We start from the raw sequence: 23,089 nt of genomic DNA on the forward strand, positions 1-23,089 counted from the left end.
GTGTTGTAAAAATTATAATCATGGAAATCAGTAAGTTCTTGTATTGAAATGAAATATGGCTTAGGAAGAGGGCTTAAGGTGGGGCTGAAGGGTGCGGGAGAAAGTGTAATTGTCTTGGAAAAGTACCTTTGATTAAATTTAGGATTGAGTTTAGGTTGGCTGCATTATTGTTTCTGAGGAAAGTGATAAATAGATCGAAGAGTATGTTGGGTTTCTCTGAGATTTCATTGAGATTGTGACTGGCATTAAAGTATTGGTCTAGGTGTATGTAGTAATTTTCCATTATGTTCAGTAAAGGGCCCTTGTTTGCTAATACGAGGATGTCCATGTCTTGTTCAATATTGGTGAAATTATGGTTATAATCTTGCATGTGTTGGCCGATGGCTGAAAACTTGTTGTATTTTATTGCGTTAGTGTGCTCGTGGTATCTGATAATGAAGTTTCTCCCGGTTTGCCCGATGTAGGTTTTTTTACAGGTGGTACATTTGATCCTATAAACTCCTGATTTTAAAAAACTGCTGGTCTTGTTGATGTGTGAAGTATTGTATAAAACATTCATGTTCTTATTGTTGGTTTTGAAGGCTATTTTAACGCCTTGTTTCTTAAAGATGTTGGTTAACTTGTAGATATCATTGTTGAACGTGAAGGTGGAAAATGTTAGAGGTTTGGTTATTTCTTTTTTGAGGGTAGTTTTTGGGCGATGTTTGTGTTTATTGATTATCCTTTCTATAAAATGATTGCTGAAGCCGTTGAATTTTGCGATTCCGCGGATTGTGTTGAGTTCGTTTTTTAGATCTTTATTGGACATAGGTATGCTGAAGGCTCGGTGAACTAGGCTGTTGTATGTGGCTCGTTTGTGGGACTGGGGGTGCACTGAATCTTGGCGAATGGTGGAGGCTGTTTGAGTGGGTTTTCTGAAAATTTTATAACTGAAAGAATCTGAGTTTCTAGTGATGGTTAAATCTAGAAAGTTGATTTTTTGATTTGATTCAGATTCTAGTGTGAATTTGATATGAGGATCAATATTGTTGAGTCTTAAAAGAGGGTGGTGGGTGCGTTAATTGATTTCTCATTCATGATTACAAAGACATCGTCGACATATCTGGCCCAAAAGAGAATGTTTTCGAATTCGTTGTCAATTTTGGTGTATTCGAGGAAGTCCAGGTATATTTGCAACCGGATCACTCCATCCACTCTTTCGATATTGTAAACATGTACCCAAGCATACAAGTATCAAAATTAATTCCGATAATTATAAACAATTTAAACAAAAACAGCCACTTAAGCAAACTAGAGATACAAGACTTTATCACAATATTAAAACTTATCATCGACAATAACTTCTTCACTTTTGACAATGTCATATATCAACAAAATGGTTTGGCAATGGGGTCACCGGCCTCAGGTATCTTAGCAGAAATATACCTGGACTTCCTCGAATACACCAAAATTGACAACGAATTCGAAAACATTCTCTTTTGGGCCAGATATGTCGACGATGTCTTTGTAATCATGAATGAGAAATCAATTAACGCACCCACCACCCTCTTTTAAGACTCAACAATATTGATCCTCATATCAAATTCACACTAGAATCTGAATCAAATCAAAAAATCAACTTTCTAGATTTAACCATCACTAGAAACTCAGATTCTTTCAGTTATAAAATTTTCAGAAAACCCACTCAAACAGCCTCCACCATTCGCCAAGATTCAGTGCACCCCCAGTCCCACAAACGAGCCACATACAACAGCCTAGTTCACCGAGCCTTCAGCATACCTATGTCCAATAAAGATCTAAAAAACGAACTCAACACAATCCGCGGAATCGCAAAATTCAACGGCTTCAGCAATCATTTTATAGAAAGGATAATCAATAAACACAAACATCGCCCAAAAACTACCCTCAAAAAAGAAATAACCAAACCTCTAACATTTTCCACCTTCACGTTCAACAATGATATCTACAAGTTAACCAACATCTTTAAGAAACAAGGCGTTAAAATAGCCTTCAAAACCAACAATAAGAACATGAATGTTTTATACAATACTTCACACATCAACAAGACCAGCAGTTTTTTAAAATCAGGAGTTTATAGGATCAAATGTACCACCTGTAAAAAAACCTACATCGGGCAAACCGGGAGAAACTTCATTATCAGATACCACGAGCACACTAACGCAATAAAATACAACAAGTTTTCAGCCATCGGCCAACACATGCAAGATTATAACCATAATTTCACCAATATTGAACAAGACATGGACATCCTCGTATTAGCAAACAAGGGCCCTTTACTGAACATAATGGAAAATTACTACATACACCTAGACCAATACTTTAATGCCAGTCACAATCTCAATGAAATCTCAGAGAAACCCAACATACTCTTCGATCTATTTATCACTTTCCTCAGAAACAATAATGCAGCCAACCTAAACTCAATCCTAAATTTAATCAAAGGTACTTTTCCAAGACAATTACACTTTCTCCCGCACCCTTCAGCCCCACCTTAAGCCCTCTTCCTAAGCCATATTTCATTTCAATACAAGAACTTACTGATTTCCATGATTATAATTTTTACAACACCCCATTTATACTTTATTCTTTGTTAAAAACCTCTTATTATGTATATTCCTTGTATTATTAACTATTACCATAACATCTCATTTCACTTGTTATTCTTTAAAATAATATTGTCTTAGGATTTCGCCACAAATGATCTTTGCTCCAATACGGCTGATGATGACCCCTAGATGGGTCGAAACTAGTACCGTATAATTTTGTAAATTTGTGAATATATTGTATTGAAAAGGTGGAAACATTTAAGTTATTATTATTATTACTTAGAGTATTAAAACACTGATTAATGATCTTTCTGCCCTGAGAAATCACTCTGCATGAAATGTCTTTGGAGACATTTTACATTTTACAAAGAGCTCCAGTTCTGTAAACCAACACAGAAGTGACACAAAAAACAGATCTCTTATAGCAGTTCACTACATCTGAACAACGACAACAATAACAATACTACTGCTAAGACAATTCATTAATATTCCACAAAGGAATTCCTGTACGACTTGTTCTGAGGTAACAGATTACTCACTCTGTTTGTGAGGAGTAGTTCCCCTTGCTGCCACCTATAATCACTCATCAGATGTCTAATACTTGCTTTGGCATTTTTCCACATGCAGTCATATAAAATTAAACAAAATTTGTCACATTACTATTTGAGGTTTGATAGTAAATATAGTATCCATCATATTTAACATTTCAAAAATTGATAATGCAGTACTGATCATTGTTACAGGAATATTGCAGAAGGGTGATGGATCTACCTTGCATTTTAAACAGTACCCTCGAACTGTGAAAGTAGTCATGGGTACAGGATTGCAGCGAACTCTGATTTGCAATGACTGTAATGGATCGGCTAAAGACAGCAGACTATTAACACCTGTGGCTCTTACTAGTGGTCCAGATGGTAGCCTCTATGTTGGCGATTTCAACTTAGTCAGACGAGTCACTCCAGAAGGAAATGTTTACACTGTCCTCCAACTAAGGTGAGTAATTAATCCACATAAACTAACAGGAAGCAACTTTGATTTTATAGTGTTGGAAAATAGAGAGGAGAAAGTTGAGGAGCAGTACAAGGATATGGCATGAAATGTAATACAAAGAAGAGTGAGATAGTGGTTATAACCAGGGAGAATGATAGACAAGTAACTGGAGTAATGATTGCTGGAGAACAACTGAGGAATGTGGAGAGGTTCAAGTCATTAGGCAGCTCAGTACAGGAAAATGGGAGAAACGATAAAGAAATAAGTAAGTGGAGGAAGCAAGCAGAAATATTCCTAAAAAATGTTAGGCATGGTGGAGAGCAAAGATGTCCCCCAAATAAGTGATATATCAGACATACTATATAAATACTGACATATTTTTCAGAAACTGGATTAATGAGGGTAAGAGAGAAAAGCAGGATCCAGATCAGTGAGTTTCAACTTTTGAGTAGTAGAATAGGAGTAACAAAAATGGGTAACATAAAAAATGAGAAGTAGTGGAGAACTAGTCCAACTGGAATCATTGTAGCATAGGATATAGAAATCAAGGCTTAGTAAATATGGACATGTGAAGAGAATAGAGGAGTCTCAGGGAGATACATGTGATACAAGTTGAAAGCAGGAAAGCAAGGGGCAGATGTCTGTAAGGAGTAGAGGAGTGAGTTGAGAAAATAGGAGAGGACTGGACCAACTTGACAACAGAAAGATGATGTTGAGGTTTATGCTCTAAACAGACCTGGACAGTGGCTGGAAGCTGTGAAAGATGGCTGAATGTGTACTGGATACAGGTTCTTCCACGGTACACCTTCCCTTCAATCATTCCTTATAATATCAGTTTAAGCAAGCTGTCATGTCTAAATATATTCTCTACTAACTTTGTCCTTCTAGTTTTTTTATATGGTCCTCCAAACAGCATCATTTTCCCCTGCCTTCTTATACACTTCTTCATTTGTTATTCTATCTCTCCAAATGACCTTTAACATTCTTCCGTAGCACCACTCTTTAAATGCGGTTAATCTCTCTTCATGTCCTCTTTTCCCACTGTCCAGGTTTTGCACCCATATAGGGCAATGCTCCATACATGTGTTTTTAAAAATATTTTCCTTGTAACCCAACTGACGCAATTTGTGGTAAAGAGGATTTTCTATTTACTAAATGTAGGTTTTGCTTGACACATCCTACTTCTTATTTCCTTATTATTTCTTTATATATATATATATATTTTTTTTTTTTTTTTTTTTTTTTTTTTTGCTACGGGCTTTACGTTGCACCGACACAGATAGGTCTTATGTCGATGATTGGACAGGAAAGGGCTAGGAGTGGGAAGGAAGTGGCCGTGGCCTTAATTAAGATACACCCCAGCATTTGCCTGGTGTGAAAATGGGAAACCACGGAAAACCATCTTCAGGGCTGCCGACAGTGGGATTTGAACCCACGATCTCCCGGATGCAAGCTCACAGCCGTGTGCCTCTATGCGCACGGCCAACTCGCCTGGTTATTTCCTCATTATTTCAACAAAAGAGTCAGTCACAAGATTACCCATTACAGCTGGGATGGAAAGAGCAAGACAGTCATTGACTATGTCATTACAGATAAAGAAGTAGACTTGTAACTGATGTCAAGGTGATTCAAAGTGAGAACCTCAATAGCGACACCGGTTATTAGCTGCAGATCTGAAAGATAATAATGTACCAAAGATAACAACCAGGTAATTACCTAAGATTAAGGTGTGGGAACTACAACAGATTGGAAAAAGAATGGATAAAGTACTGTACATCCCACAACATTACAATATAGCCACACTGGATCAATTCTGGTCAGATTCTTGTGGAAATACATCTGTGATAAATAACAAGAGCAGAAATCGACATACGGCTTCTAATATTTATTGATTAATATCGAAGATTGCTACATTCTATTACCTTTCTTATTTCATTGCTACAAGCGATCTATTTATTTCTATACTCGAAGACTATTCAACAAATACCTCTCATAAAATATCAATGCGACATAACATGTAACTTAAATAACACGTCAATTCAGTAGCTCGTAGACTCATGAGCACATAGATTCAATACTCGTAGACCTTCAAAAATACATAGATTCAATAACTCATCAACCTAAGATACAAAGATTCAATAATATGTACAGTAGCTAACAATGTCCTCAATTCTCCTGTAAAATAAAAGTTACCGTACAATCTGCTAAATCTGCTGAATACTCTGGAATAGAATTGCTACTCTCTAGTTAGCAATAATAGTACAAATTATTATTACACTTGATGCATAATCATTGTTTCGAAGATCCTAATTTATCTGACCCGTTTAACACTGAAATTAATATTACTGAAGACTAAGAAATTCAAATAAGTGACATCTAGATGATACATGATCAACATTAAATTGAAGATATACTATGTCCTACGGTACCTTGATTTATTTGAAGATATAATATCAATCTCACATTCCGAATATTCTTTCTGCTCTGCCGATTGTAAATGATGTGTACACAAGAATCAAAATAAGGAAAATGACCTGAAAGAGAATTCTGTATTAGTGAACATAAAAGTAAGGACTTATCTTATGTAGAGCCACTTCCGCCGGGATCAGGTGAAGTATTACAGTCCATCTTGGCGTTGTCCTGGTGTCTCACATATTAATTCATCTTGATGTAACACACACTAAAGAAAATACACATCTTGAATGTCGTGCACTGTAACATAATAGTATACAGTATTCTTGGCCAAGCATGCATAAATTACAATTAATAAAATCAATATTTATGCGATCGAGAAATTGTAATTCTAGTCTTGAAATTATCACAGCAAACAGTTCAGATTAATATTAAATTCCGTAACTCCGACCGTACGATAGAATACCGGTCACATCTATCGTGAATATCGGCAACGATCCTTAGCGTGAAATGCGGCGATAAGAATAATAAATAAATGCTCAGCTTATATGATTGCTTCCTTCCATGTTCAAGGCAATAGAGTGAGTGAGAGTTGTTAACAATGGGCAATGTAAGCTTGCCGCGTCTGTACGACTTCAGTCATATTCCACTTTGAGGTGTGCCTGAGCCGGAGTTTACGTACAGTGGGGTGGCTAGTTCCTTTCCGCTCCTCTATTCCCTTACCCCCTCAACAGCACGTGACAACCCATCCAAATCTTGACCACGCCCAATGTTGCTTAACTTCGGAGAGCTCACGGGATCCGGTGTTTCAACACAGCTATGGCAGTTTCCATGCTCAATTTTGTTAATTATCCATCTCGCTATTACCTTATAAATCATTAAAATTATAAAATCCTTTTAATAACAACCACCTACTCAATACATTATATTACTCATTGAATTATAAAATAATCATGAGGTGTCTTAAATAAAGGAACATGTTTCGTTCGACATAGCGAACATCATCAACCTTAATTTACAAAGATTAGGTCAGGGCCCTGAGCTGAATGATAAAAATTGTTAAAAGAGTGATAATGCCATAATAAAAAGTAAAATGATAACATTAGACTTGAAATTATAATATATATAATATATATATAAATAAAATAAATAAATATAAATAATATATATATATATAATATATATATTATAATTTCAAGTCTAATGTTATCATTTTACTTTTTATTATGGCACTAGCTGCAGTACCCGGCATTGCCCGGATAGTTTTTGAATGTTTACCTTTAATATTTGTATGACCAGTTAGTTAAGTGTGAAGTGAATGCTTATAGAATTCTTTTTGAGATGTTGATTTTTCGACTTATCATGTAGTTTTAGAGTTATTTAGATGTATCTGACTTCAAGTTTTAGATTATTTAATTATCGAGTAAACACTAATCTCGGTCATTTCATACTATTTACTTTTAAGCCCTTCTCAGCTCCTGCCTCGATTGAGGCTGAACGTGGACTTAAACGCTATCCACAGCGTCAGAGTTCGTATCAGCGACACATAAACAATGGATTTCGACATTAATGTTGGTTATTTTCCATATTTTTGCACGTCAGCCCCTCTCATTCCCCAACACCAGCGGGGGCTAGGTGTATCTGACCTCCACAGTAATGTTTTCTATATGGTAAGTTAAGTTTGATTGAGAGATATGCTTTGTCCCTTTGGACGTTTTCAATTTTTTGCCAGTTCTCATCCGCCTGCTGAGTAGGACTGAGCTTTATCTTAAACGGCATCCAGAGTGTTACAGTTCATCTCAGCGACCCCGAAAACTATGGATTAGACACAAATTTCAGTCGTTTTAGGTTAATTTTTACATTTCGCCCCTACTTTACAGGCTAGGAGTCTCTTACCCCAGACAGTAGGTCCAGTATACACACATGCATCCATTCTCTCGGTCATTTTCGAAATTTTGTTTTTCACTTTTTCTCACCGCTATGCGAAAGGAGGCAGAACTTGGACTTCTAAAAAAATTGGAGCGTTACTGTTCATCTCAGCGACCCCGAAAAGAATGAATTCAACACTATTTTCGATTATTTCTACATCTCATCCCGTCGTAGGTGTGCTAGGGTTGTCATACCTCCACGCACTTTGTCTCCTGATAATAAGTCATAAGTGACCAAGTTTGTTTGAAATTGTTCCCGTAGTCCCGAAACGTATGGATTCAACACTAATATCGGTCATTTTCAGTCTTAATTACATTTCGTCCCATTATCTAAGGCTTCTAGGGGTGCCTTTCCCCCTTAGTATTTTTGCAGGTAGTAGGTAATATTTGTAGTAAGTTCTGCTGACAGTTATACTGGAACGTACAAAAAACCTCCTTAATCTCGGTCATTTGGATATTTTCTGTTCTTGACTCCGCACCTGCCTGGCAATTGGGGATCAACTTGGACTTAAACTTAAATGACAACCGGAGTGTCACTCCTCATTTAAACAACCCCTAAAACCATGGATGTGACATTATTTTCGATTACATGTATATATCACTTCCACCTCGCCCCCACCCCAAAGGGTCTGAACTTGGACTTTAAAAAAATTGGAGTGTCACTATTCATCTCAGCAACCCTGAAAAGTATGTATTCGACACTACTTTGATGATTTTTATATCTCAAGCCCCCCGCCCCCACCCCTAAGGGTTCCTGGGGTGTCCTATCCCCACATGGTTTGTCTCCCGATATTAAAATTCCGGAGTGTTACTATTCACCTCGGCGACCCCGAAAACTGTATATTTGACACTAAATACAATTACTTTTATATCTCACCCCCCTTGCTCCCAGCCCCAAAGGGGGATGAACTTGGACTTAAAAAAATCCCGGGGTGTCACTATTCATCCAAGCAACCCCGAAAGTATGCATTCGACACTATTTTCGCTGATTTTTATATCTCACCCCTTCGCCCCCCGCCCCTATGGGTTCCTGGGGTGCCCTACCCCCACGTGGTTTGTCTCCTGATAGTAAAAATCCGGAGTGTCAGTATTCATCTCAGCGATCCCGAAGAGTACTCAACATTCTTTTCGATTATTTTTATATATCACTCCCAGCTTGTACCCCACCCTAAAGGGGGCTGAACTTGGAATTTAAAAATTCCAGGGATGTCACTATTCACCTAAGCGACCACGAAAAGTATGGACTCGACACTATTTTCGATTATGTGTATATATCACTCCCCTCTCGCCCCCACCCCAAAGGGGGCTGAACTTGGACATTAAAAAAATTCGGAGTGTAAGTATTCATCTCAGCGACCCCGAAAAGTATGGATTCGACACTATTTTCGTTATTTTTATATATGACGCCCCTCGCCATTAAGGGTTTCTGGGGTGTCTTACCTCCACGTGTTTTGTCTCCTGATACTAAAAATCCGGAGTGTCACTATTCACTTTGGCGGCCCCGAAAACTATGTATTCGACACTATTTTCCATTATTTGTATATATATCACTCCCTCCTCGCCCCCCCAAAGGGGGCTGAAATTGGACTTTTAAAAAATTCGGAGTGTAAGTATTCATCTCACTGACCCTGAAAAGTGTGGATTCGACACTATTTTCGTTTATTTTTATTTATGACCCCCTCGCCCCCCACCCCTAAGGGTTTCTGGGGTGTCTTACCCCCACGCGGTTTGTCTCCTGATACCAAAAATCTGGAGTGTCGCTATTCACTTTGACGACCCCGAAAACTATGTATTTTACATTATTTTCGATTATTTATATATATCACTCGCCCCCACCCCAAAGGGGGCTGAACTTGGACTTTTAAAAAAATCGGAGTGTCGCTATTCATCTCAGCGACCTCGAAAAGTGTGGATTCGAGACTATTTTCGTTTATTTTTATTTATGACCCCCCTCGCCCCCCGCCCCTAAGGGTTCCTGGGGTGTCTTACCCCCACGTGGTTTGTCTCCTGATACTGAAAATCCGGAGTGTCGCTATTCACTTTGGCGACCCCGAAAACTATGTATTCGACATTATTTTCGATTATTTTTATATATCACTCCCCCCTCGTCCCCACCCCAAAGGGGGCTGAACTTGGACTTTAAAAAAATTGGAGTGTCACTATTCATCTCAGCGACCCCGAAAAGTATGGATTCGACACTATTTTCATTTATTTTTATACATGACCCCCCTCGCCCCCCCGCCCCCAGGGGTGTTTGGGATGTCTTACCCCCACGCGGTTTGTCTCCTGATACCAAGTCATAAGTGTATCAAATTTGGTTGAAATCGCTCCAATGGTTTGGGAGGAGATGTGGTACAAACCCACCCACCCACATACATACAATGACTTTTATATATATATAGATTATCACTCTTTTAACAATTTTTATCATTCAGCTCAGGGCCCTGACCTAATCTTTGTAAATTAAGGCTGATAATGTTCGCTATGTCGAACGAAACATGTTCCTTTATTTAAGACACCTCATGATTATTTTATAATTCAATGAGTAATATAATGTATTGAGTAGGTGGTTGTTATTAAAAGGATTTTATAATTTTAATATATTGTCCTCAATACGGTTCTATTATGAGATTAATTACATGTAACTTATAAATCATGCCGTGAATTAGAAGTATTGCTCCATTTTCTCAAGTTTTATAATTAATTCTTATTTAAATAAATTACTATGTTGAAATGTCATTGTTCCATCATATTCCAAAGATAATTATAGATACAGATTCCATTCTCCGTGAAGCAAAGGTGGTAATTATAAACATCAATATGAGGAAAATGTCACAGTATGTTAGTGGAAAAATATTGGGGAAAAGGCAAAGATCTGTTTATGGTTTTGAGGAGGCATATGACAGCATTGCAAGAGTGAAGATATGGGAATGCCTGAAAAAAATAAGTGTGCCAGAGGGACTGGTAAAAGTAAACTCGTGTCCTCATCCCAAGGTGGTGCAGCTCTTTTCAGGCACACTCCCAATAGAGGTGAGCTGCATGTACCATTTTATCCAATACCAGCCCTCCTGCCATTCTTAAATTTCTGGCAGTACCAGGAATCAAACCTGGGCCCCTGAGGACAGCAGCTAATAACACTAACCATTACGCTACATAGGCGGACAGAGGGACTGGTGAGGAAAGTTCAGATGCTGTATGAGAACTGTACCAGCTGTGTGCGATTGGGTGACTGACATTTATCCTGGGTCAAAACCGAAGGTGGAGTCCAGCAAGGCAGTGCACTATTCCCATTATTGTTTATCACCATCATGGATGACATAATGAAGAACATCAAGAAAACCCCCGGTGAACTAAATGCAATGGCCTTCGCCGATGATGTTATGATCTGGGGAAAAACTGAGGAACAAGTACAGTCTAGACTGAATGATTGGAAGGTTAAGTTCCAGGAGTTCAATCTTAAGATTAGCGAACTCAAAACAGTAGTGATGCCAATAAACAGAGAGGGACAACCAGCGAACATCATGCTAGGAAACCATCCATTAGAAAATGTGGAAAGCTTTACATACCTCGGCAGTGTAATATTCAGTGGCGAAACTACTTGGAGTCATTTGAGGCAATGCCTACCCTAAGAAATACGATTAACATAAATATCATAACAAATTTATCTGCTGTTTTTATTGTGTTAAATCAACAATAATCTTTGATATGTGCTACATGATGGCAGCAGATGATGTGCTTCGCTGATCGCAATGCTAGATGGCGACAGCAGACTACTTGTTCTTACAGGGAGTCAGTCTGTAACTTGTCTCACCCAGGACTTTTTGTGTTGTTTCCCTTCAGTCAGCTTGCTGACTGGTGTAGGGTGGTAGAGGAAAGATAGATTTACCGCCCGCACTACTCTCTCCACAAGGTCTAGACCCCAGAGAGGCAAGCCTCCTGTGCTATTTGAGAGCGTAATAACTCCCAGTGCGAAGGTGACAGTGAAGTACCGGTACCCTTTTGTTAAGTGTGTGTTTTTCTTTTGAATTAGTAGGCAACCCGTGCATTATTGGCTTTATTTGTGACAATTCAGACATGGACTGTCAGTTGTGTCCATCATCTGGTTGAAAATCACCCTGAAATAATATGTGAAGTAGGCCCCTTCGGGAACTTAATGAGTCTTTTGAACTCTTTAAAACGTAAGCCGTTCTCATCTTGGACTTATGAAGAGAAGTGTGAAACCAAAAACAAAAGATGTATGCCTAATGTGGGTATTAAGTATTCTAATGGTAAAGTAGCGAGAAAATTTGTATTCTTGGTATACAACGATATTCGTGGTTAACAGCCTCTTCCGAAAGCAAGAAGCTTTTTGGTTATATGTATATGTGTGTTTTGTTTGGTGGTGAAAAGGAATGTACTTTAAATGGGGTAGTTGTTACAATAAACTTTCCTAGAAAAGCAGAGAAGCATCAAAATTCAAATAAACATATTCAGAATGGAGAGAGATTCCATTTACTGGGGCGCAGAAGGATAGAACATTCTTTATTTGAAGGTGCAAGATTTCAAGCTGTTAAACATAATGAAGCCATGAAACAAAATAGGCTTGTTGTTGAGAGACCTGTTGACATTGTGTGTTTTCTTAGGAAACAGGAGGTTGGATTTCGAGGTCATTTTCAAGGGGAGGACTCGATCAACAGGGGCAATTACCTAGAGTTGTTAGATCTTCTTTCAAAACAAGAACAGTACATTCAAGATCATCTCCAGGCTTTAAAGGCACATCAAACAAAACAGAGAATGAATTACTTTGTAATTGAGTCTGTAACCGCCATTCAAAAGACAATCAAAGCACAGTTAGATTGTTATGATTTCATTGGTATTCAGGTAGATGAGACCTTAGACATATCAAACAGATCTCAAATTAGTGTAACATTCTGGTTCTTATGAAGAGAAGTGTGAAACCAAAAATGATGTATGCCTAATGTGGGTATTAAGTATTCTAATGGTAAAAATAGCGAGAAAATTTGTTTTCTTGGTATACAACGATATTCGTGGTTAACAGCCTCTTCCGAAAGCTTCATAGGTTTTATGATGTTTTGATTGATAAGACTGCATCAGGCTTATCAGAATTAATTGTCAATATTCTGTGAAAGTGGGGAGTGATTGATAATGTCGTTTGTCAAACATATGATGGGTGCTCCACAATGGCAGGAAGGCATGGCTGTGTTCAGCATTATGTTAAGCAAGTTTGCCCAAGGGCAATATTTCTACACTGTTATGCCCACAAGTTAAACCTCATTCTTCTCACAATAAAATCAGTTGGGCTCTTCATTCATAATCTGATAGTGTTTCATTCATTTTTAGTAGATCCACAAAAAGAGCTCACCTTCTGGAATTCAAAGGATTCAGACTTCCACAAGCATGCATTACCTGTTGGAGCTTTCATTTGAGAGCAGTCCACACAATATTTTCACACTATGATGATCTAAGACAGGTTTTTGAAGACATTGCAGAGAATGATGAGGGTTGGGACAGTGAGTCATACAATTCAGCTGTTGGGTTGCTTGCTATACTCAAGAAGGCCCAATTAATTTATTTGCTCTGTCTCTATAGAGAAATTTTTATTTATACAGACCATCTCTTTGCTCTACTGCAACATTAAAGCACATTTGATGTAATTCTGTGCAATACTGAAATTAGAAAAACCACTGGGATCCTCAAGGGCATGCGATCAGAAAATACAGTATCCGCTTGCGTTGTAAAATGTTGCAAAATAAATAACGAGATAAATGTAGATGACAGGACATTCCAAATGCTCAAAATGTTAACATATGAAGTTCTTGACACCTTAATTATGCAAATGGAAATGTGGTTTGGTGATTTTGAAAGCATCCACTTTGTTGAGTTGTTGGATCCAACTCTGTTCATAGTTTATAAAGAGAGCTACCCTGCTATTAAACTGAACAGTATTATGAACATTTACCCTCCCCTTTTCATAGGAAAAGATTGGAAAATGAATTGATAACATTTATTCCGATATAGAAAAACATTTGTCCCCTCAAAAACTTTTACATTATATTGTTCTCAATGGCCTCGAACAAGTGTATGTGGAAGTGTCAAAATTGATTCGTTTAATATTAACATTTCCTGTGACCACGGCTTCCTCTGAAAGGAGTATAAGTACTCTGAAGAGGATAAAAACATACTTGTGTAATTCAATGAACAAAAAAAGACTCAGCAGTCTTAGTACCATTTCTGTCGAGAAAATGCTTGTGAAGGAATTGATGAGTGATCAAGTACTGAAGGACTGTGTGATTGACCATTTTGCAACCAAGAAAACTTGATGTATGGAACTACTATACAAAAAACTTTAAGGTAAGATTTCCTGCCTATCCATTAATTAACTAATAGTTTTGCCACTAGTAATATCTTGAGATACACTAGCCACAAAGGAGGTGGCAAATAAAGTACAAAAGAGTTCTCAGTTTTACCAGCAATTACGAGCATTTCTCTGGGATCCCATAGTACCAACAAAATCAGAGCTGGTGATGTTCAATCAGTACTTCATACCAATCTCAACCTATGGTATTGAAACCTGCACCCTAAATAAAAATCAAGGTTGCAGGAATCCGAGATGAAGTTCCTTAGGTCCACAATTCAAAAAAAAAAAACTGGACAAGTTAAGGAATGATGTGGTTAGGAAAGAAGCTGGGATTGTTAGATTGGGTCAGCATGTCCAGACTAAGGTGGTTTGGGCATGTAATGAGAATAAGGACAGAGCCAATAAGGACAGCATATGTTAACTTGGAGAGACATATGGTAGGGAAACGGATCGTGGGAAGACCAAGAACCCACTGGATGGATATCGTAAAGATGGACATTGCAGATCGGGGAAGGACACCGGAGGACGTCATTAACAACAGAGCATATCTCAATAAGACAGAAGAGGCTCACCAACAGTACCTGGGAAACTGGAACTGTAAAATGATGATGATGACTTCCTTATAATACTTTTTTTCCTATCATTTTGAATTAGAAACCACTAATATGTAGTAAAGATGTTAATGAATCTTGTGATTTGGAAATTATTACATCAAAACAGTGTTATTGTTAGTATACAATTGCAACAGGTAACTATTTTTCTGTAGGGGCAATTATCTAGTACAACAACAAATGTAACTAGACACACTACAATTGAATGCTCTAATCTGGTTCTTGTGTTGCTTGAATATTTTCAGAGAGGACCAACTGCCAAAATTTTGTCCCTCAGGTGTTCCCTTAGATGCCAGTAAATCTACTTACACTAGGCTGGTGTATTTGAGCACCATCAATTATCACCGGACAGAACTAGTATCCAAACTGTCAACTTGTACTCAGAAGGCCAGTGCTTCTGCTCTCTGACCTACTCCGTCCAGCTCCGTCCACTTCAAAATCTTGATTATATTTAAAAGTGACACAAACTAAATTTCTTTTAATCCGTGTTCCAAGATCATAGTCACGTAAAAAGAAAGGACTGCAGAACTGGATTTTTGACTTGAATTCCTAAGAGAGGGAGAAAATAAAATTGCTTCATATAATGTGGTCACATATTCTGATTTTTGTTTTGAGCAGTCAATTTTGACACTTTGTCCTGGAAGTTTTACAGAGAAATTCACCAGACAAGTTGGCCACTTTGTTAGGGGTACACAGCTGTGAGCTTGCATCCAGGAGATAGTGGGTTCAAACCCCACCGTCGGCAACCCTGAAGATGGTTTTCCGTGGTTTCCCATTTTCACACCAGGCAAATGCTGGAGCTGTAGTTTAATGAAGGCCACAGCTGCTTCTTTCCCACTCCTAAGCCTTTCCTATCCCATCGTCGCCATAAGACCTATCTGTGTTGGTGCAATGTTAAGCCAACTGTAAAAAATAAAATTCAGGGTACTTATTTACCTTATATTTGTCAAAGACATCAAAATTTACCCATGTTTAGAGATTTTCTCATGTAGGCCTACTCCAGTATTTTAAGATAAAGTAAAAAAAAAAGGGTATCAGTCAGTCAATTAATCATAATTTATATACAATTAGGGCTGTCTTACAGGTGGCAGAATCCCTATCTGTTGTTTACCTAGTCTTTTCTTAAATTATTTTTAAATGATTTCAAAGAACTTGGAAATGTATCTGCTTGCAGCAGATTACAAGCTTCATTGTCAGTGCAGGAAAATGCACACAGACTTATATGATCTCATGTCAAGTATAAAGCCACACATAAAATTTGCTGTTTTTTCAGTAGAAGTGAAATAAAAAATGGGACAAAGAAATCATGTGCTTCTTAAATGATTACTTAAAGAGAGAACTTCCATTCTCCTCATATCAGTACTCTGACTGTGTGAATGAAAATGCAACACACCAAACTCGATAGCTGCAGTCGCTTAAGTGCGGCCAGTATCCAGTAATCGGGAGATTGTGGGTTCGAGCCCCACTTTCGGCAGCTCTGAAGATGGTTTTCCGTGGTTTCCCATTTTCACACCAGGCAAATGCCGGGGCTGTACCTTACTTAAGACCACGGCCGCTTCCTTCCAATTCCTAGGCCTTTCCTATCCCATCGTCGCCGTAAGACAAATCTGTGTCGGTGCGACGTAAAGCAAATAGCAAAAAAAAAAATGCAACACATACATGTCTAGTGTTGAGATTAGTCTTTGTGAATGCAGTGATACTAATATTCAAATCAATAATAATAATAATAATAAAAGTAAAAGTAGCTATGAAGGCATTCTCGCTCCGATTCATTCCCGCATGATGTTCTCGGTCCCCCAGAATCCGATGTCCAAGATAAACTAGTACTTGTACTGTTGAAAACAGGTGATGAGAAAATGGTGTACGCAATTCAAGAAACCATACAAGAACATTTGGAATACTGAGAAAATTCCAGAAGACTGGAAATGTGCACTAATTCACCCACTCGACAAGATAGGGAATAAATCAGATATAAGCAATTACAGAGGAATTTCCTTACTATCAGTTGTCTACAAAATTTTCACTAAAGCCCTATTGAATAGATTTGAAAAACAAACCGACCATCTCATTGGAGAATATCAGACAGGGTTTCAGGAAGGAAGAACATGCCCAGAACAAATCTTAAATGTAAAAGTATTTTACAAATTCGTAAAACATAAATCACAATAATTACCTTTGTTGACCCAAAAAGGCTTATGATTCAATAGACCGATAGACTATTCAACATACTTGAGAAATTTCAAGTCAACAGGGAAAACAAGGGAATTGATCAAGCAAACTCTAACAGGCACAACAGCAAAAGTTAAATTTTTAGGAGAAATTTCAGGGCCATTCAAAATTACAACGGGGCTCAAATAAGGCAATGAATTATCATCACTACTATTCAATCTAGTTCTGGAAAACATGGTTCGAGAATGGAAAAATGTAACTAAAGGGATCAATATTGGTAGACCTCAAAAACAAAATTCACCTTGATTGCCTTACCTTTGCAGATGACTTGGCAATCCTCTCCAACAACAAACAAGAAGTACTCCAGTCTGTAGAAAAACTAGTGGCAAGAACAGGTCTGCAAATTTCATATGAAAAGACAAGGTACAAAATTAGGTTTTAACACATGGGTGATGGGCCCCGAGAAATCTCGTAGTACGCTTGCCAGCGGTAGGTGACGGGCCCCGAGAAATCTCGGTTTTATTCACGACATTGTTTTCGGTCTTCCTGTGACATCTCTTGACCATATCTTGAACTATTTCGGACGTGCACATTGAGTAGAATAAATCGTAGATGTATATCTGCCACTTTTCTTTTATTCACGGCCTCTTTTATTCTTTGATTTAGTTTCAAAACGTCGACTTTCTTTCTGCCGGTTCAGTCAGTGACAAGATGGAGTGCCCGCGGAATACGGTGTTAGCTGACGACGATATTTTAGAAGAATTATATGCCGATGATCGTTCAAATGGAAATAGTCTAATGAATTAGTGGAAACTGAATGTGAGAGTGATAGCGTAAGTGATATTCAAGCCTCTACAGGCCGTAATTTACCTAGTGTACTTATTTATTCAAGTGATCCTGACGACGACAACGATGTAAACATTAATGATATTTTAGGAATTGACGCTGAATATGGTTTTGTAAAGGCAGATCCACTATTACTAGGGGCATTGGAGAGTACCCATACCAACTTTACAGATAAAATATTGACTGGTTTAATATTTATTAAAGTCTTTATAATCAAGTGCACCCTAGTATGGTTAGTAGAAAAATGTCCGGTCCACAGGGTATGTGACAAGCTCAAGCATCCGGTCAGCAATGTGTTAACAACCATCCTCTAATCACTAGATATGGAAAAATTTCCCAAGTAGATAAACTCAAATACCTAGGCAAAATTATACAACCAAACAGGATGAATCAGCAAGCAAAGAAAGAAAGAATTACAAAATTACAGAAATCATACAAAATTGTCTGGAGCAGATACAACAGAAATATCTATATCCCAAAACACAAAATTATGACACTGCAACACAGTTGTCAAACAGAAGCCCTTTATGCATCAGAAACTCTGATAATTGGTGGCAGATTACAAATTAAAAACATCAAAAAAGAAGAGAGGAAAATTCTCAGGAATATTCTAGGACCTAAATGCGAAAATGGTATTTGGATGAAAAGGAAATCCTAGGAAGTCCATCAAGTAACATAAAAAATCACAGACACCATTAGAAAAAGATTAAAATTCTATGGTCAGCTGATCAGGATGGATAACAATAGGCTAACAGAGAAAATACTAAATCTTGCAATATCTCTAAAAAATCACAACAACCGGCTTACAGAAATAAACAGAGGTCTTCAGGAAATTGGTATAAATGAAGAAATATTGCAAGACAGAAAAAAATTCAGAAATCTCATAAACAAACACAAATTTGCTGATCAGCCTAAAAGACAAGCTACAGGATGGACGGAAGAATGCAAAAAGAAGCACAGTGAAAGGATGAAGAGATTTTGGGAAGACAAGAAGAAAAGTTGTGCTAAATAAGTTTACTCATGTTCCTTAGTTGGGCATAACAAATAAAAATAATTTAAAGATCTGATTCTGCTGCAGCCTCTAATTCAGTATTAATAACATTCTTTAAATCTGAGGAAAATGTTGTAGAATGTGTTAGGTTCAGTTCCCAGAGGTGCTGTTGTAGAGTGTGTTTGAAAGTGAGTTACCCGTAGTGGCAGTTAATCCCGATGTATCATTTTTCAAACAACTTAGAGAAAAGTGGAATACCATGGAAAAAGCAAATTATGAAGATGGGCGTGAACATTTACAGGAGGCATTCAGCGGTGTTGAAATTGAAGTACATATCTTTTTCTGAAAACGACTAGAAGAAGTACACCTGAAAAATGATTACAGTGAACTCATTGAATTGTGCATCCATGAATTTTGGGGCAACTGTTGATTTGAATCTAAAAGCAACAAATTGCATTTTAAATATCTTACACAGGAAAGAACAGTGACGAGTTCATTTCAGACAAGAGTCTGGGCTTGTTGAAGAAGTTAAGCATAGATTAAGATACAGAAGAGTAAGAGAGAGAGAGAGAGAGGAATGTTAATGCAATATTTCATTGGACTCTTAACAGCCGATGAAGAACAAAGAGAATTCATTTTGTGATATGTGCAAGATCACTGGAGACAATAGACTGATTGTAGAGAAGACATACTGAAAAGAAAATTGTGTTAAAGATGCAAGATGGATGGCTAAAGGAATTATTCATTGAAGATATTCCTCTTTCATTCTCAGCTGTCTGTCAGTGTCAGTAAATTGGATGGCCTAAAGAACATTTGTTTGTTTGTGGTAAAAGTCGATGTAAAGTGGTAGTTTTCTGAGTTCATCACCAAGTGGAACACCTTACGACGACTTGCATTTACTGAAAGAGTTATGAGTATGAAAAAGTAAATGCAAGTGTGTCTTCAAGTGCTCTAAAGAAGTCCTGTCAGCAGTTATGGTATATAAAGGAAGAGATTTGTATGATGTCACAAGCTATTCAGAATAAATAATCTATATTAACAGATTGCATTTTAAATATCTTACACAGGAAAGAAAAGTGACGAGTTCATTTCAGTCAAGAGTTTGGACTTGTTGAAGAAGTAAAGCATACATTAAGATACAGAAGAAAGAACAAGAGGAATGAAGTTAACACAAGATTTCAATGGACTCTTAACAGCCGATGAAGAACAAAGAGAATTTGTTTTGTGATGTGTACAAGATCAAAAAGGAATAATCATCCCAATTTTCAAGAAAGGTGGTAAGAAAGTTTTGAAGAACTACAGGGGAATTACTCTAATATCACATGTTGCTAAGATAATGGAAAGGATACTGGAAAGTAGAATAAGGTTGAGGGTTGACAATCAGATACTGGAAAATCAGTTTGGTTTCAGAAGTGGAAGGTCAACAATAGAGCCCATTTTCATTATGAGACAACTAATGGAAAAGCATTGGGAGTACGGGAATGACATGGTGATGATATTCATTGACATTGAAAAGACATATGACAGTGTCCCCAGGACGAAAGTTGGGACAGTCTGGTGCAAAAAGGAATTGGACAGGGATTCATAAAAATGATCATGGCATTATATAAGGAATGTTGTAGTCGCATGCAAACACAAGTTGGCAGGACAAGTTGGTTCAAAATAACTAGTGGGCTGATACAGGGAAGTGTTCTATCACCAATCCTATTTACAATAGTAATGGATGACATCATGAGAACAGCAAAAGCAGCGTATGGAGGAAGAGAAATGAACATGATGTTATTTGCAGATGATATTGTGATTTGGGGAGAAGATGACAGGAAGGTTCAAGAACAGTTGAATGTGGTGAATGGGAAGATCGAAGAATGTGGATTGAAAATAAGTGTAGAAAAGAGTAAAACTCTTGTTATGACTAGAGGGGAGAAAGAAGGGAAAGGTCAGATTAAACTTGCAGACAAGCCCCTGGAAGTAGTGGAAACGTTTAAATACCTGGGGAGTGAATTAATGGAGAATGCTCGACTGGATGCTGAGATTAGTAAAAGGATTCAAGCTGGAAGTTGTTTCTATCATAGTGTAAGAAACATGTTATGGGACAAAGATGTGCCAACAAAAGCAAAGGACACTACGTACAAGATGTATTACGTACCCATAACAACTTAGGAGCAGAAACTTGGACAATGACAAAGAAGGATGAGAGTCGAATACAGGCAGCCGAAATGAAGTTCTTGAGGAGTATGATACAGAAGAGTAGAAGAGACAAAATAAGGAATGAGAAAATCTGGGAAGAAATTGGAGTGGAAAAAATGAATGATAGAATAGAGAAGAGCCGACTAAGATGGTTTGGGCACATAAAGCAAATGAGCGACAAAAGAATGCCAGAAAAGGTGATGGAAATGCAAATCCAAGGAAGGAGAGGCCGTGGACGACCACGATTGAGATGGAAGGATACCATCCAACGCAGCATAATAGAAAGAAACCTGGACTGGGACACAGTGTTGGAGGAGGAGTGGTGGAAAGACCGAAGAAAGTGGAGAGGAACCATATTTGCCCGTACCCGGCTACAGCTGGATAAAGGGAAATGATGATGATGATGATAAGATCACTAGAGACAATAGCCTGATTGTAGAAAAGACACACTGAAAAGAAAATTATGTTAAAATTGAGGTTGATTTATGGTGTGTTAACATATTTTGTATTATTCTATCATATATCAATACATTTATAGTATATTTGCAAATAATTATATGTAGATTTCAGTTGTTTATGAGAACAGAAGAATACACACAATCTCTTAGTATTTTAGTCTTATTTAAATATTTAGGTCAACTGCAGTAAAGGTTAAGATTAACTAATTGTAATGAAAGTTGGCACATTGTCAAAAGCAAGATAGTGATGATGACAAGAGGAAAGAGAGAAGTATGTTGAAATCACTCGATATTTAGTAATAGTGCTACTGGAGTAAGAGAATCAGCCGTCTAGGAATAGTCCTAGTCCGTTGCCGAGGAGACACCCGGATGTATGACAATATCACGTGTAAATACACCCTTCTGGGAGGTTTCTCTCGTGTCGATATTTTTATGTAACCGCCCACATAAGGACCACCCTAATGTATTATACAAACCCAGCATAGATTAATAAGCTAAAAGTCTATTGAAAGTAAAATGTGGGGCATGTAAGCCAAATATTCAAATTCCTTTCATATTATGATGGATGATCTTGAGACAAGCAAAGCAGTATAGTATTGTGATTTGGAGAAAGAATGCGAGAGGGGTCCAAGAACAACTTTATGCAGTTAATGGGAAGATTGAAAAGTGGGGCTTGAGAATTGGTGTGAAGAAAAGCAAGATAGTGGTGATGACAAGAGGAAAAAGAGAAGTATGTTGAAGTTGTAGAGACCTTCAATTATTTAGTACTGTATAAGGATTAATGGAGAATTCAAAACTGGATTTAGAAATTCATAGAAATCAGCAGGCAGATAAATCTCGGTTTTCATTTAGGAAACAATGTGGGGCAAATATATGCCAGTTAAAGCTGAAGAAGTAATGTATAATGCATATTACATATCAAAAGTTCAAAACTAGGAAAGCAGCTGGAGTTGATAAGTTTTCTGAGAATATACTAAAGTCAATGGGTTAGGATATAGTATCATATCTGATGTACTGTACTTATTTCATTACTGTTTGCCTGAAAGAGCTGTGTCAAACGAATGGGGAGTTGCTATAATAGCCCCACTGTACAAAGTAAAGGGTGATAAACAAAAAGCAGATAATTACAGGCTAGTCAGCTTGACATGTGTTGCATGTAAGCTCTGGGAAAGCATTCTTTCTCATTATATTAGACAGGTTTGCAAAATTACTAACTTGTTTGATAGATGGCAGTATGGGTTTAGGAAAGGTTATTCCAGTGATTCTCAACTTGTACAATTCCAGCAAGATAAACCAGATATTGTAGATTCAAGCAGTCAGATGGTATCACTTTTAAGGGTAGATCATGGGAGACTGCTGATGAAAATTAGGATTATTGAACTACACAAAGGAGTGGCAGAATAGATGGTTAAATTTCCAGAAAATAGATATCAGAGAATTAGAGTAGGTCATTGGCTGAATGGTCAGCGTACTGGCCTTCGGTTCAGAGGGTCCCAGGTTCGATTCCTGGCTGGATCGGGGATTTTAATTCCTTCTAATTAATTCTTCTGGCTCGGGCACTGGGTGTTTGTG

General features: G+C 37.6%; 1 protein-coding gene across 1 annotated transcript in view; it reads left to right on the forward strand.

Annotated features, from left to right (window-relative positions):
• The window catches only part of Ten-a (tenascin accessory), a 596,228-nt gene that overhangs the window by 358,366 nt on the left and 214,773 nt on the right, over nucleotides 1-23,089 (forward strand). Inside the window, exon 15 of the mRNA XM_068225631.1 lies at nucleotides 3,311-3,560. Coding sequence (XP_068081732.1) covers nucleotides 3,311-3,560 — 250 coding nt within the window. The remainder of the gene's footprint in view (nucleotides 1-3,310; nucleotides 3,561-23,089) is intronic.

Source organism: Anabrus simplex, chromosome 1 (genome assembly GCF_040414725.1).
Source record: "Anabrus simplex isolate iqAnaSimp1 chromosome 1, ASM4041472v1, whole genome shotgun sequence".
Classification (NCBI taxonomy): Eukaryota; Metazoa; Arthropoda; class Insecta; order Orthoptera; family Tettigoniidae; genus Anabrus; species Anabrus simplex.